The sequence below is a fragment of the Molothrus aeneus genome, chromosome 2 (genome assembly GCF_037042795.1).
Source record: "Molothrus aeneus isolate 106 chromosome 2, BPBGC_Maene_1.0, whole genome shotgun sequence".
NCBI lineage: Eukaryota > Metazoa > Chordata > Aves > Passeriformes > Icteridae > Molothrus > Molothrus aeneus.
Window position 1 is genome coordinate 16594161 of NC_089647.1, and position 17484 is coordinate 16611644.

The 17484-nt window shown below is 38.0% G+C and overlaps 1 protein-coding gene across 1 annotated transcript in view; it reads right to left on the bottom strand.

Annotated features, from left to right (window-relative positions):
• Window positions 1-17484, bottom strand: part of ABI3BP (ABI family member 3 binding protein) — a 137219-nt gene that overhangs the window by 60745 nt on the left and 58990 nt on the right. Inside the window, exons 13-25 of the mRNA XM_066572001.1 lie at window positions 16977-17042; window positions 16406-16480; window positions 15166-15234; window positions 14388-14454; window positions 13675-13763; window positions 12319-12378; window positions 11882-11947; window positions 10222-10296; window positions 8180-8245; window positions 7591-7677; window positions 3655-3720; window positions 1644-1709; window positions 632-706 (exon numbers count right to left, since the gene is read on the bottom strand). Coding sequence (XP_066428098.1) covers window positions 632-706; window positions 1644-1709; window positions 3655-3720; window positions 7591-7677; window positions 8180-8245; window positions 10222-10296; window positions 11882-11947; window positions 12319-12378; window positions 13675-13763; window positions 14388-14454; window positions 15166-15234; window positions 16406-16480; window positions 16977-17042 — 927 coding nt within the window. The remainder of the gene's footprint in view (window positions 1-631; window positions 707-1643; window positions 1710-3654; window positions 3721-7590; window positions 7678-8179; window positions 8246-10221; window positions 10297-11881; window positions 11948-12318; window positions 12379-13674; window positions 13764-14387; window positions 14455-15165; window positions 15235-16405; window positions 16481-16976; window positions 17043-17484) is intronic.

A 17484-nucleotide genomic window follows, 5' to 3' on the forward strand; every position in this document is an offset into this window, starting at 1 on the left:
TACACATCATGAAATTTGTCATTTGTGGAATTTTACCTAATTGACATAATACAAATTAAAAAAACTTCTGTGATAGATAGAAGAGACAGACTGAGGCATAAAATCTAACACAAAACTGTTGAAATATTGACAGCCAGGTTTAGGATAATTTTCCTTCTTATCTCTTGCACATTCCTACCTCTGTAATGAATACAAATATGTTCTTGAATACCTATGACCCCAGCAATAGAAGTTTCAAGGTGCAATAGAAACATAATCTGAAAAAAATCTTATGAATAGAGAAAACTGCAAATTAATGTGTACAATATGGCTAACAGAAAATCCCCCATGGTGAAATGCCCCGGTCAAGAACATATCTTTATAACTGATAATGAACCCATCGAGCTATTGGTCCTTTTGGTCCTAATCTATTCAACAGCTTAAAACCATACAAAAAATATAAATTCCTGTGGTTTCATTTGTATCCGATCCTATTCCACAAAATATCACCATGTAATTATAGAGCCTATCAGACACTGCAAGCAAAATTCTGCTTCAGACACCAAGCAATCAGGGCAAACAGCCTGTAACTGTAACATCCTTCATGCAAAACCAAACACTAAGCAATGGAAGTACCATAAATACAATTTACCAGTCTCTGTTTTTGATATTTCTGCAGATGCAGAAGTTTGGGACAGGAAACTAATATGATTAGCGTCCAGTGAAGCTGGAAAAAGAAAACCAAAACAAAACATTTTTTCGCAAAATCTGAACATATACACTGAACAGGTTTCAAGACATGACTAAGAAACTAGGGATTCGGGAAAGGAAAACATCTCAAATGAACATGCCATGGATTTCCTAATGTAAATGTGTGAAAATGCACTGATGATGAAAATGATGAAGAAGCTGCTAGAAGAAATATGAAGAAGAGATCACATTACAAGAGAAGTGAAATTGCCATAGCCAAAGCCGGAATTAAATGTGGTTTTGCACATGTGGCCCCTTTTATCTCCACACTAAGCTTTACCAAAATCTAGGCCCAAGAGAAGGAGCAGGCTGGCTAAAAACACAATATCTCTTGGGACAATTCCTTTCCCACATCACTACCAGAGCTGCAAGAAATATTACTGCCACAGACAGCTGGTGTCTCCAACTATGAAGAAACATCCTATGATTCACCAAATGCTGAAATGAGGTTTTGATCTTAGTACCCTAACATGGCCTCAAAAGCAGCAGCAGAGAAGAGCATTCACAGTTCCAGGTGATGGCAATGGAAAGGTGGGTCCTGTTGTGCCAGCCCAGCTGGGTTTGCCTCTTAGGAACGCTGTCGTGTTTGAATGCATCAGAGAAAGCAAGACCCACCACCCAAACACAAAGAAGCAGGGGAATGGAGCTGAGGGCCAGGTGCAGCCATGTGGTCTCTCTGCAGAATGTCACATGCGTCCTGCAGAAAATGCTCACGGGCCATGGAAAAAGCGTGGGATCAAACAAGAGAATTGCAGAACCACTGTAGCCAGTGCTTTGGCAAGCCAAGCTGCACCAAAGAGACTCCATCCTGTCCATGGCAGAAGACAAAGGATGCCAGGTGGTTTGGGGTGGGAGATGTGATGGGCAGTGAAAGAGATGGCGGACAATGGGGAAAGGAGGCTGTTGCTAGTTACCCATGACAGTTTGTTGAGTTGCCGGGGAGGGAGGAGTGGTGGACTTCGGCCTCGGTCTTCGAGCAGCTAAGATCAAACACAGAAACTGCCTTCAGCTCCTCTCACAGGCTGCTGTCACACAGGTCACATCAAGACAGAGCTACAAAGAAGGGGACGTGGCCTTGCTTGGGCCAGGCTACCATGTCACAGCTTCACTGCCCACAATGGTGGCACAATGCTGCCTTTCAACTGGCACTGGCAGCCAAGGCATGAGAGCAAACCTAGAAACAGTTCCCCAGAACATCTGCAGGTAGAATGATTTTTAGTAAGGAGCCATAAAGGTCCAGCCACATCACTGACCCACTCTTTGGGCCAGCAGCACATCTGAACAGGCTCATCACTGCAGAGAAGAGCATGGCCAAAGGAAGCAGTGAAGGAGGGAATTGCTGGCTATTTACCCTTCCTTGTGGTTTCCCGTGGAGCAGATGAGGTCCATTCCAGGGCTGGTCTCTCGGTTGCTATGGTCAGACACAGAAATGATCTTGAGATGTGCACTCAGCCTTGCCCCAGCAGTACAAGCAGCACCAGCAGTACAACACCCTAAATGTCTGTATTTAGGGCCACACCTGCCCTTTCCTGACAGCACCCTGTGACTCAAACCCGCAATCAAGTGTCTTGCTGTGGTTGCAACCAACACAATACTCCCTGAGCCTCAGTGGCTAAATGGCTCCACATCAGCAGAAAAATGCCAAAATATCCAATTCATCAAACCACTCCTTACACTTCCTTGGAAGATGCAAAACCAGCAGGAAATGCGGACAGAGCATGAGCCATGACTCATCTTTGAATTCAAAATTCAGGATGACAAGTGCGGGGTATGTCTCCAATGCAAGCAGCTGCAAATGCTAATTACTAATTTTTCAAGCATGAGAAATAAACTGCACATTGTGCTATCAATATGCGGTCATAACTCCAACCTTTCTTAAAAGTTCAGTAATTTATGGAAGTATTTTCTTACTGTTTCCTCTATTAATGTTTTTTACATGTAACAGCATATATAAGCTCTGATCATTCACATGAAAGGCGTTGCAATTCCCTGTGAAATATAATTCCCCATGAAATATAATTCCCCTTCTTCTTTACAGTTAGTCTATAAATAATTGATTGACATGCCTATTCATCAAGCTTGAACTTTAGTCCTCATTCAAAAAGATTTAAAAATGTTCTGTATGCTAACAAATCAACGTTAGTAAGAAGACACAAAATTATGTTTCTGCCACATTGGAATATTTCATTCTAAAAAGAATTTTCAAAATAACACCTGCGTATAGAGTCACACAGGAATTCTGTGATAAATTCTTTTTGTCACTGGTCCATTCAAAACTGACTTTTCAAGTGATGGAAAAAAACATGTTCAAACATCATGACTGTGCCATTAGTATGGCAAGTGTTCTAAAGTGCGTTAACAAACCACAGATATTGCTTAAAGCAAGTGAAAATTACGTCAAACGACATCAAGAAAAAAGAAAAAAATTAAAATATATTTTTACCCTCCACTGTTCCTTGGCTTGCAAGGGAAGAAGAAGAAGATTTCAGCTTTGGTCTCTTAGTAACTAAGATTAAACCAGAAAACTTTTAGAAATAGTGACTAATTTTTTTTTTTTAAAGATGAGTCAGTATGGAACTGTGTGATTAAAGTCCATATTACACTCAGATTTTTACAGAACTATTTGCATTCATTATAAAGTTATTCAACTTCAAAATCTGGAGGGCTTAGTTGAATTAATGTAGTATACAGACAGTTAATCTTTTACTGAACTAAGTCTATAGAGAGGAAAATGAGGAAGAGTAATTGAGAAGCCTAATAATTAAGTATCTCATCATTTACATAAATGACTGATGACCTTGCTGAAATGTTTGGCATTGCCACTATCAGCAAAAGAACTGAAATGTTTGGACTAAATTTTAAAGTACAGCTTTTCTTATTTAAGTATTGTGAAATGATAGAAATTAGGATGGAATCACTGTTTACCCATTACTGTCCTCGTGGTTTTCAGGAAAGGAAAAGATGTGGGCTCCAGAACTGGTCTTGGGAGAGCTAAGGTTAGAGATGGAAACTATCTTGAGATATTATGGCAGTCTCTCAATGCATATGAAAGCATAACTTCAATCACACCCAAATAAGTAAATATTTAAATTGTGGTTTCTCACGTATGTTCTTTCTACCAAATAAATCCTACATCAGTTAATAGTCACTTGATATTACCACAAACCCCCAGCACTAGCTAAACACTGCTCCTATTGCACAATAGTGGCAGTCATGATGCTCCAGAGCTGCTTTTAACTGCAGTAAATGATACATTCCAAAATCCTTTTTCAGGCATCAAATATTTTCCAAATATAAATTGCAAACTAGTCAATGAATATATAGCCAGTACTTTTGTTTGCCCACCTTATATTTAATCTGAAAAACTATTAACTAGCTCTGATTATTATATACTTCACCACACTTAAAAATGAATATGGCCTAAACATATATATGCCTGTAAAAAAAAAAAAAAAGAGAAACAATAGGCTCTCCAATGAAAAATGCATAAAGGTGAACTTAATAAGGATTTCCATCATGAGTTGGGCACCCTTGTAGAAGAAAACCAACTTGTGCCTTCTTAACCAAAATCCATAAGAATCTCTAGTAGAGCAGCTTGATTAATTTACAAGTTTTCATTCTGAACAGGTATGAAGTACTATGAAGTACTTTGAACAGACAGAATTTCATATAGACCCTGGAAGACAAGGATAAGTTACAAGAAGAGTCACATTTACCACACAGTAATTAGTGAACAGATATGGAAATTACAACAGTGAATGCAAAGATCCCAATAAAAATCCCTTCTCTTGTCTAAGAATGTATTATTGAAAAGCATAGAACAAATTCATAAAAGCACAGAACAAATTCCTAACACAAACAGATGATAGTCAAACAGTTTATCTCAGAAAATGGAATCAAAGTTTGGACACTGTCACGACACTTGCAAGAACACAGTACAGAAAAAGTAGAAGAGCACAAATCTGATGGACCAACAAAGAGAATATTTCGAACAAGGAGCTCTTGTTCTGAAAATTCTGTTAGACTCCTCCAGTCTTAGCGAATAAAATCTTTCAAAAATACATCAAAAGTTTGTAGGGTAAATTGACCAGGGGGTGGATTGAAAGAGTTTTAGAAATGTATCCCTTTTCACCTGACTACACACTTCTCTGTGGCACAGGGTTACTTATTGTCCTCTCCATCTTAATTTTTTTGCTGAAAAATGGAAATAATATGAGTTTCACAAGTACATCTTCTGAATATCTTCTCCTTGTCTACCACTGGTTTAAAGAAGTGCTTAGCATAACTGTTATGATGGCAAATATAAAAAGAAGTACCTACTTGTTAATGTACAGGGGGATACTATAGAACATTTACAAATATCTATACAGATCTGCAGTAGAAGACAAGGTTCTGAGTATATCAGGAGAAAAAAAAGGAGAGTTCATGTGTTCAGCATTAAATTTGTCCTATAGAGGAAGAAAATATGAAAGAAATTGACTGGATCATTTAGGACACATTAGGAAAGCCAACAAACCTTTATCTTTCCAAATAAAGGGGTTTTTTCCCCCTAGATATAGCTAGACTATCAAGTCTCAAGCTGTTTAAAAAAGCCCCTAACCCTGACCTTGAGTTTGCAGTGTTAACTATGCTACCTTTAATCTCCCTAAAAGGATTTTTGTCATAGCTGGATAGTCCTCCTTAATGAGAAATATGCTTGAATATTCTATGCAACTTCAGGATTTACAACTTGAACAACCATTAAGTTGTTTTAAAACCACAATTGAACATAAACAATATTTATAGAAGATAAATCCACAGAGAATTTCCTGCACATGTCACTGTCTGCCCCCAGCACTGCTACTGACCAGGACAATGTCTTAAATATCAATAGCCATGGAAATACACTTTGGTAATGAAAAAGTAATTAGAAAATAAAAAAGAGTATGACTTGAAGCAATACTACAGCTATCTGTATCATGATACACTGCATATAGTAGAGAAATTAAAGTTTGGTTACAAGCCCCACAGTATCACATGGTAAAGTTCTATGACCTTAAATAATACATAACTGGTCAGTGACAATCATGGCTAATACCACCAATTAGTACTGTAAAGGGGAACTCAGAATTTGGAAAGAAGTTCATAATCCAGTATTTTAAACATCATAGATATTGCTTTAAACAAAAATAGCACTCGATGCAGAATTTTTATCTTGCAGTTGTTCTTATCCCCAAATTAAAGGAAATCAACATTTCACCAAAAGCATCCTGGGAACCCTTCAAGAACACTCAGTTTGCAAGAAATGTCAATACCAGACTGAGCTGATGGTATTTCCGTGACTCCAGATGCTTTAGATGGGAATTGAGAAACTGTCTGTGTTTCATTAAGAGCTGCACAGAAAATCTGGATTTAAAGTGCTGAGGAATCTGACTGTTGCTGGGATAGCAAACACACAAGCTGTGTTGTTCAGGATGATGTCACTGCAAGCACAAGCAAGATACTGGACGCTTCAAAGTCCTTTCTGTATTATGTGAATAAGGAGAAAGATGTGTCCCAATATGGTGACAAGCAGATCCAGTATCTGATGCTAGAGTGAACTCCAAAGAATCTTCTTCAACCCTTTCTGGAGTTTAAATTACACCAACACAAGGAAGAAATTCATACCAGTGGGTGAAAAAGATCAGTCTTTTTGCACCTTGAACCAAAAATGCTTTCTAGCTGCTGATCAAGAAGTGAAGATAAAAAATTGTCCTTTAACAGGCTGGCCATTTGGACTTCAAAGAAAATGTGTTCACAGCAGGAAAAAAGGCAGCAAGTGGCAGTGTGTTGAAAATTAAACCTAACTACTTTTTGCTGCGAGAGGGTTTTGGTAACAACTTGAAACAGACTTTGGAGGAAATTGTCATTATTGAATGGAAATTAAATATTTCTTCTTGCAGGGACACTAAACAAAACAGAATTTTGAGCACTGATAAAATTGCATTTGTTCAGTGTCCCATTTTGTAAGGTATTGATAAATTAGATTATTTTATGAATTGAGAAAGTAGAAGAAGCCTAAAGGATAAATGCTGATAAGGAAGAACAGGAAAACTATATAGATTATTACATACTATTAGGTGTAATTCATTTAAATGTCAATAAAATACCATTAATCCACCAGTTCAATTTCACTGGGATCTGGTATAACAGGTTTCAAGGGTGTTTGGAAGCATCAGATCTACCATGGAAGTGTCTGGTCAAGAGCAATTTGTTGCAAATGTTTTCTTTAATGACAGTGTTGTGCCTTTTATTTGCAAAGCTGTACTCAAGCAATATAGTAATACACTTGACATTGCACATTTTTGTTTCTATTAGCCTTGTGCCTATGCAGTCTCCCTTTCTTGCAGCCAAATGTCTAACTTAATCACTGTTTTAAATATATTCAAATTAAAGCATTTTAGAGTCTAATCTCCACTATTTTGAACTCTCTATGTTCATTGCTATTGTTCCTGCTATTTCTAAGGGCTTACTCAACAGTTCCAACTTAGAATGGTTTCATTCAGGGATTTATACAAAACTTATATTACCTTTCACTATACTCCTCTGCAGTATTGCAACTTAGAAAGAAAACTCTACTTTATGTAATAAGACATGCCCATTAACGCCAAACACAGCAATACAGACTTGTAAATATACCAGAAATATAAGCCAAAACCAGAAAAAAATATTTACTGTTTCACGCAAAATTCCCTAAATTAGTCTGGTATTTGAGAGAGCAACCTAATTACAACAGTTATCAAGCTATTTTGAGTAATATTAAACTTAACTAACAATATACAAATTTTTTGATTAAAATCTCTGGGGAAATTTCTATTTAAAATCACATTTTTCAAGTATTACCAGGTATAGCTGATGGTATTTCTTGGATGCCTGATGTTTCAGGTCTTGAAGAAATGTGCTGATTTTCATCAAAAGCTGAAAGAAAATCTGGAGTTAAAATTAGAACTGGCTTCAGATCCACAGTATTTGGCTATTAGCTCAAGACAACATTGATGTGAGATCAAGCAAGGTGACAGCAGCTGTAAAGATCAAATGAGAAATGAGGTGTTACATGAACACTGAAGCTGGTGTGAAATGAAGGATAGTCAATTCCAGTAGCTCATGTGAGGCAATCTTCTTCTCACTGGCCTCTTTTTTAAAGCACTTATTCTTTGAAAGAAAACTGCAGTTGCCAGAAGAAACCTAGAGGCAAAATAAGCTAGCAGAGGTCTATTTGTGGATTGCTGTTCAGTCACTGTGGGGAATTATTTTCCAGTTTAGACTGCACAGAAATGGCTGAGTTGAGCAGGGGTGTGGGTGGAGTGTGGGGAGAAAGCCCAGCATCAAGCAGTCTTTGGAGCAACGTGTCTGAATGAAGCTTGGCACTCTCCACAGCTGCTGGAAGGGATGGCAAGCAATGGAAAAGCTAATGGAATTATAAGCTATTTACCCATGACACTCCCTCTGGTTTCCATGGAGGGATGAGAAGTGATCTTCAGGCCTGATCCCTGGGTAGCTAAGATCAAATATGAAAATAATCTTGAAACAGTTAGTGAAATCAGCCTTTAGATAAGGTGATCTTCAGCCCTTAGCAGGTCCAAGGGACATATATTTATTTTATGATCTTGTGTGCACACTTCTAATTGATATTTGTGGTAGCCTACTACATTTTTGTCTCATGGAGTAATTTTTTTTTGGATACATAACATCTAATTTTAGGCATTAGCTACGAGGCCAACTGTCTGCATCTGATTTTAAAATTCCATCCAATAGCAACAGCTGACAGTAGACCCCTTCTCCTCTACACTTTAGTTTGGATGTGCCAGAAAAATCTTTTAACTAAGGAGTTGCAAATGCCCAGTATGATTTTGATACAGCATGCACACAATTTTCACACAGGTGGTATCAAAACATTTTCCCAAAAATTCATATTTTGGCCAAGAATCAGATTTTCCCTGCAACTGCCACAAAGCTACTTTGATAGAAGCAGGCTTTTTGAGACAGGCCATCCTTCGCCAGATAAAGGCTTAAAAATATTTTTAGGTTTTTCTGACAATATATTAATAAAAACACAAATTTAAAAAAACCTAAAACCCAAAACCCAACAACAACTACCAAACAAAACAAAACAAAACAACAAACAAACAAACAAAACACAAAAAACCCCAACAAACCCAGATTCTATCAGCCCCTTAGACAACCATTTCCATTAGAGAAATCATGCAGCCTAGAGCATGAAAGAAACATTTATATGAGTGGTATTATATGAAAAAATGAAGAGTGGGTACTCTTAATGTTAAGAACACTCATGATTTAATAACGTGTAAGGCCAAGTAATAAGTAATCTAAGTAGCCCAGTTCTTTAAATCAAGAGAGAAGGCTGCGGTAACTTGGTGAGAACAGTACTGAAGGCAACAGCAAAGTCATGCCTGATAAACTGCTAAAAGTTTTCTGCCTACTGAAGATAGAAATGACCTTGGATAGACAGAGTTCTCAGCTTCAAAAGAAAACAAAGGTCTTGTGTTCATGCAGAGGCAAGATAACTGTCAGCACCACCCACTGAGTATTAGTACAGCTGCATCATGTTTGTGTTCAGTGTGAATCCTACAATAGATGAAAGCTTTTCTAAATTTATCTGTGAAGGGAAGCTAAAAGAACACTGACCAAACTGTAGCCAATTAAGACCAGAGAAAACACAAATAATGTATGCATGTTGTAATTAGCTAATCTTCAGATGATGAACTACGTCAATGCTCATTTACTCAATTCCGTTTGATTGGTCCCCAGAAAGAGAGTGTGTTTGATACACTGATGTAATAAAATGTCACTTTTTAAATCATGCTAGCATGAACAGAACCAAGGATGAGAACCTCACAGCAAGCTTCTACTATTTTTTATGACTATATGCTGGGGAAATCTCATGCTTAAATACAAATGCATAAATTGTGCCTAAAAATCTATATTCTTCATGAATAAATGGAGGGAAATAATAAATTATTAGCAGAAGTAACTGTAGAAATAGCTTTTAGGACCAAAATTATGTACTGCAGCAGCCTTTTAAGTATCAGAGACTACTTCACAAAGTTGTGAACAGGAAATCAAAGACCAACCAATGAATCTCTTTAAATGTGTCTACTAGGTAAAGAAAAACTTTCCCACTACAAAGGATAACTGTTATGCTGATATCCCAAAATTCATCAAAGCCTGAGAGTTTCCTCTTAAGTGCTAAATTCTGCCCCACTGACCACATCAGAACCCTTCAGTAATACAATATTAGCCTGAAAGCGCCAGGTGGCATCAGGATCACTTACTTGAGGCTAGAACTACTAATTATACACTGGTGATTACTACAAATAACATGAAGCCATAATGAACAAATGAAAGATTACTGGAGATAACATTAAAAATAGAGGATATATAAGAGACATCAAAATTGTACCACTCAAATATCAAGAAAAATCAAGGACAGAGTATAAAATAAATGCCATTTACCAGTCTCTCGCTCTGACATTTTTCCAGATGTAGAAGTTTGGGGAGTAGAAGTAACATGAAGGAAGTCATGTGAGGCTGGAAAAAATGGTGGCTTATTATTTAAAAAATACATGAACCATCATACCATGGCATCATCTGCAACCATGGACTCAATGGTTTAGAGTACAAACAATAAAAAACAGAAAAAAGATATGTTTTGCAAAATTAGCAGAATTTTAAAAATGAATATGTTAATATGCAAAGATGTGTAAACCCACAAAAAAATCCAATGCAAAAAATTAAACAGAATGACACAAGGAATATGGAAAAAATTCCCATGTGGTTAGAAGGAATGCAAGACTGAATAAGTACAAGAACACTGGCCAAGAGGAGTCAAGGAGAAAGTGAATTTATGAGATGAAGATACTGGAAAAAATCCAATTTAAAATTTTGGCAAAAATAAGAGAATATAAAAAGTGATTCAGACAACATCACCAGGCAGGGAAACAGAAATTAATATCCTTAGCCCAGCCAAATTTATATGCCTTGTTATAATTACAAGTATCTGATTTCTCCACTGTAAAAACAAGAAACCTCAGAAAATTACCTCAAGTAATGCAAAGTAGGGAATGTAAATTCCCTGGAAAAGATCCTGAAGTGTGTGAAATATCTCAGTTGATATGAAAGCAAGACTACTCCAGACAAAAGTGCCAAGTCACTTTTTACTGTTCATTACATTTTTAACTCGCACTCAACTTCAGGTTTTAGGCACACGAGCCTGCTCATGTAATACTTTGTTTCCCCATGGGCCAAAAATACTGCAAGGACACAGGACTGGTCTTGCACACCTGCAGTGTGAAAGGAGCTGTTGCCACAAGCAACTCCCTCACTGTTGATAAGTGCCACAGGCAATGCCTGAACTAAATAGGGCTTGCATGTATGGCCCCATTTATATCTACACTGAAGGTTTATCACAATGGAGGCCCGAGAGAAGTAACAGGTTGGCTAAAAGCACATTATCTCTTGGGCACTGCTGCCTTGCATAGTTGTTAGATCTGCGAGAAAAAATATTAGTTCCAGAGGTTGCCAGTGTCTTAAACCATGAAGAAACATACCAAGATTCACCAAAAGCTGAAATGAGGTATCAATTAAAAAATAATAAAAATAACACAACCTCAAAAGCAGCAGCAGGGCAGAGCATTCCCAGTTCCAGGTGATGGCAATGGAAGGGCATAGGCAGAAGAAAACCGGCGGCCTTGAACGTCAGTGGTGAGGAAACCAAGAGGTGCAGCCTTGCCCAAGGAATGCCTGGAGGGTGGCTGAGCTGCTATGGTGTGTTCTTGTGCATTGTGTTTGAATGCATCAGAGAAAGCAAGACCCACCACCCAAACACAAAGAAGCAGGGGAATGGAGCTGAGGGCCAGGTGCAGCCATGTGGTCTCTCTGCAGAATGTCACATGCGTCCTGCAGAAAATGCTCACGGGCCATGGAAAAAGCGTGGGATCAAACAAGAGAATTGCAGAACCACTGTAGCCAGTGCTTTGGCAAGCCAAGCTGCACCAAAGAGACTCCATCCTGTCCATGGCAGAAGACAAAGGATGCCAGGTGGTTTGGGGTGGGAGATGTGATGGGCAGTGAAAGAGATGGCGGACAATGGGGAAAGGAGGCTGTTGCTAGTTACCCATGACAGTTTGTTGAGTTGCCGGGGAGGGAGGAGTGGTGGACTTCGGCCTCGGTCTTCGAGCAGCTAAGATCAAACACAGAAACTGCCTTCAGCTCCTCTCACAGGCTGCTGTCACACAGGTCACATCAAGACAGAGCTACAAAGAAGGGGACGTGGCCTTGCTTGGGCCAGGCTACCATGTCACAGCTTCACTGCCCACAATGGTGGCACAATGCTGCCTTTCAACTGGCACTGGCAGCCAAGGCATGAGAGCAAACCTAGAAACAGTTCCCCAGAACATCTGCAGGTAGAATGATTTTTAGTAAGGAGCCATAAAGGTCCAGCCACATCACTGACCCACTCTTTGGGCCAGCAGCACATCTGAACAGGCTCATCACTGCAGAGAAGAGCATGGCCAAAGGAAGCAGTGAAGGAGGGAATTGCTGGCTATTTACCCTTCCTTGTGGTTTCCCGTGGAGCAGATGAGGTCCATTCCAGGGCTGGTCTCTCGGTTGCTATGGTCAGACACAGAAATGATCTTGAGATGTGCACTCAGCCTTGCCCCAGCAGTACAAGCAGCACCAGCAGTACAACACTCTAAATGTCTGTATTTAGGGCCACACCTGCCCTTTCCTGACAGCACCCTGTGACTCAAACCCGCAATCAAGTGTCTTGCTGTGGTTGCAACCAACACAATACTCCCTGAGCCTCAGTGGCTAAATGGCTCTACATCACCAGAAAAATGCCAAAATATCCAATTCATCAAACCACTCCTTACATTTCCTCGACAGATTCTAACAGTTCTTGCAGAGGTAACATGGCAAGAATCACACCTATGTATTTAAAATTCAAGATCTGATTTCTCTTTTCCCTACAATCAATGAAATCATTCTATGGGTCAGAAATTACTGTCCCTGGCACTAATAAAACACAGTGCAGAGAATTTATCTCTCTGTATTTAAATGCTTGCAAGCAGGTGAAAAAGAAATATTTTCCACAGAATTCTAGCACATTTTACTAGTTACACTTGTACAACTCAACATGTCTTTGTGCACTGAAGAACAAGTCTGTTTACTCATGTCATCCCCTCATACCCTGTTATCCTAATTTTGCACAGGGAGAATGCACAACCTAATACATAAACTAGTCTCAAATCTGGACTATGTGTACTCACTACTACTGTGCATATTTACCCATTGCTTTGGGCTTGGTTTCAGGTTTAAGGCAGGCAAGACTTGTGACAGTTTACAAACATGCCCTTGGATGCAGCTGGTGGCAATAAGGAAATAGTGCTGAGTGATTCCTCTGGGATATGTTGATATTCCCAGTCTTTGGAAATGGAAATCCTTCTGTTCAGTTTTCTTGGACTTGAACCTTTCCTAGCAACACTCAATGACTCACTAACCAAAATGTCTGCACCTGCTTAAGAATTGTAGCTAAATCTTTTTTCTGCCGGTGGAGGAGGTTTTCCAATGTGCAAAAGGAGCAAATTTGACATGTTAACATTTATTTAATCATTCCTAACAATGATGGGGCCTCTACACATATATAAATATATCTATCTATACAAACAATCCTTCACAAGAAAATCCGGACGAGCTAATTGTTTACCAACATTAAAAAAAAATTCATCTTATCATTGCAATATTTCATTCCAAATGTCTCAAATGTTGCAGCAGATGCAACTAGTTTCTGCCTCTCCAGCTTTATAGAGAGCAAGTCAGAATAAACCCTTCATTTAGCAAAGCATTGCTGTGTCTTTTGAGAGGCTGCCTAGATGTGAGGAGAACTACAAAGACAGATATCGTTACCAGCTGAGATTGGTGGCATTTCTGGCATGCCAGATGTTGTGACTCTTGAAGAATGAGGCTTCCTTTCACCTAAATCTGGAAAGATAATCCTGTGTTAAAAGGTTTAATCGCCTCAGAGCTACCTGAATAACTCAGGACTTGGCCAACAGGTGTGGGTTTGTTAAAATGGAAGCAGAGGGAAGATTGCTTGGAAGTCAGCTGGGCATTACTCTGTCGCATGGACTGTTGGGCTGGTGTGGAAGTCAGTGTGGGAACCATTTTATTCATACTAATGAGAATTCTTATTACCTAAAAATCTTAGTAATAAAACACCTTTGGATCCAGAAAGTAGTTAGGGGGCTTGCCTTTTAATGGAAATATTACACAGAAATATGTGTAAGCTTTTTATTCCCTCTCAAAACTAAGTTTTCTCAGCACAGGAAAAAACTCCCAAAACTAAGAAAGGCAAGTTCACAGCTGGGAATCTTAACAATGAGAAAACCAAACACAACCAACTAAAGGGAACTCTCATCTTTGCCTCTGATCCTTCATCTACAAAGATGAATGATAAGTACAGATGAGAATCTAGTTAACAACACCAGTAAGTGTATGAATTACTATGATGGTGACAACTAAAGCAATAGAAAACTTCCAAAAATAGCAGCAAGGATAAAAAAAAAGAAAACAAAATTTTGAAACTATATTGAGGTCAACTTTTGAATTTTACTCCATGCCATTCTAATAGCTGAAGCTCTGTAGTAATTACAGGCATGGATATTTCCAAATCAGTAGTATCTCTAGCTGCTGTTAAAAAAACCCAAACAAAACAACCAAACCTGAGAAAGAATTTCATGTAAGTAAATTAATAAGGCGCATCTGGTGGAGAGAAACTTTACACTACTCTGCAAAGCATTTATTATTTTTTGTCTATTTATTTAAAAATTAACCTCCTTTTCCATTTCAAATATTATCACTAATTACTTAGCTGAAGATGTCAGCTTGGGCTTCCTCACCTACCTAAGGCTACAGGAAAAATAATCTATTCCCAAAGCTATAACTCAAAGTATAGCTTAGTTGGAAAGGTCTGGCCTTAGTTGTGTTGACTTATTTTAAGATAATACATAGGAAAAAAAATCACAGTAAACTGTATGTGAAAAATTGACAGGATAAAAGAAATAAAAATATCTTATCACTAAAAAGCATGGTATTTTACTTGACTGGAACAGCCTTAGGCCTTGCAAAATTTAAACCTAACCCTGACACACCTCTTTGATCAATACTGCATTATTCTACAAGCTACTTGCAGTCTTGCTTTAAACTTGTGCTCTGCCTGATCACAGGAATGAGGATGGTGGTACAGGAGTTGAAAAAATAAGATGTAGGGCAACACCCATGGCAAGCGATATGCAATGGCTGTCTGAAATCATCAACATGGAAGCAGCAAAGAACTTTTCATCACCAACCAATCAAAAGGGTATGAAAGGCTTCTGAAAGAATATTATTAAAATTTACCAGTGCCTGATATTTCTGAAGATGTAAAAGTCTGGGGAGTAGAAATAACATGAAGAAAGTCATGTGAAGCTGGAAAATAAAAGCAAAAATAATGCTGTATTGTTTTGAAGTGATAAGAAACCTTCTGCAACATCATATTCCTTTAGAAGCTGAAAAAACTTCTGGGTAATACTTAACATATTATGTTCCACAGAAGGGCAGAGTCTGAAATGTACAATAACTGATTAAGTGTGACTTAAAAATTATTTTCAAAAACACGCATTAATGCATAATGCATTTTCTAACCAAATTTTTATCTGACTCACATAAAAAGGTGAAATACAGAGTTAAAAAGTGAAAATACAAGGCTATTCAAAATAGGAGAACATATTATTAAAAAAAAGTAGCAAACTGTGATTGCATGGAATTTTTTTTTAGGATCAGGAAGGACAATATCCTGGTGCTAAAACTGGAGAAGGAAAAAAGATGACAAAATAGGAGCCTGACAAAATGAAACATAGAAACTGCCTTTTGTCAGACATGTGAACAGCTGACTATTGTAATCAATCTCTCCCCATCAGTAATGGATTTCCTTCAATGTTAATTTCTTCCAAAAACATATGCATCAGGCATTATACTATTGGCATGCTAATGAAATGAAATCTTTCCAACTGGCTCTCATCTTATTATTTTTTTTCCTTATTTTAGAAAACTGTCAGTTGCCCCAGGCAAATAACATCTATAAAATAATAGAAACACATACTAGAAATTTTGTAAGGACCAACTAGAAAGCATCTGAATCTTCAGTGATATGTTTTTATAGTGCCAGTTTAGAAATCTGGGCAGAACTATAGCTATGTTTATACAGAAAGGCTAAAAGAAGAGTGATAATTTCAAAATATGTTGGAATTTCTTTGGTTTTCATTAATCTCTTACAACTCAGAATCTTTCAACAAATCAGGATATTCTATTTATGAAACTCGGGTGTGGACAGTCTTATTTAAATCTGATATTTACAGTAAGTCCAATTTACTTTTAAAACTAATAATTACATGCTGTTGCCAAACATGGAAAACCCCCTGAAGTACTAGTTTAGTATTTCACATAGAATGTCATAAGGAGACCTAATACTTGATGCAGCGCTTTCTTATCCACAGTTATTCTTCATTTATGTTAAACTGAACAAACTATTTCATGAGGGGCACTGTCTCCTCCAAAAATTCCCAACTGTCAAGAGGATTAACCTCATGAGAACCATTACCGGGTCGGGTTGGTTGCACTTCCATGGTACTGGATGGTTTGGATCCTGAAGAAACAGTCTGTTTTTCCTCAAGAGCTGAAAAAAGAATCTAAGCTTAAAATGCTGAGAGAGCTGTGACTTGATGGATTAGCATCAAACACTGAGCAAAAGCTGTGCATTTCCAGAAGATGCCAACGCTAAGCTGAGCAAGACGGCAGATGGCCTCAAGTGAGATGTGACACAACGTCTGCGACAAGGAGAGGGGATGGCCGGAAAATACGGGTTTCTAGCCTTGGAATGCAAGTGCTACATGCTTGAAAGAACTCTTACCAGCAAGGAATTCTCTCTTATTAAATTTTCTGGGTAAGAGCTGCAGCTATACACACAGAAATGAGATGATGACGAGATATGACAACACTGTGTTTGGGCAGTTTTTAAGCTGAAAACGGATACATTCTTCAGGTGGTTGGTTACACAGACACACGAATGGTGAATAAGCAGCTCTCTGTGAATGTTGGTAGCCAAGATTAAAATTTGCAGATCTATATGACACCAAGATGAAAAAAATTTGTGGAACTAATCTGTTAATTACCCATTTCCATCTCTTTTTTTTCTGTAGAAGGTAGAGATATGGATGCCAAGTCTGGACTCTGAGTAGCTAAGAGAAAACATGAAACAAAATTTTATCATTCCAAGACAGACTCTTCTGGCAAGTGATACAAAATCTATCTAATTTCAACTGTAACTAACAAGGGTTTTTTTGTTTGAATGTCTCTTTGCTCCATTAATTTCTACCCCATTCATATTTAGCATACCCTACCTAATCAAGCTGAACCCTTATTTCTTAAGAGGATTTTACTTACAGCAAGGCAGCTACAACACAACATTTGATATTCACACCACTTGCAGGTCACTAGTCACTACAGCAACATGTATAACTATTTTTAAAGAAGTTGTAATGGTAAAAGGTAAGAGTAGTACAATGAAATCAGTGAAATAATAGTTGAAGTTAGTAACAACATCTACTAGCTGTTATCTGTGATGAGGATTATTACAAAGACCTTCTGGTTTCTTCACTTAGAAGTATGGATAACCTGAAG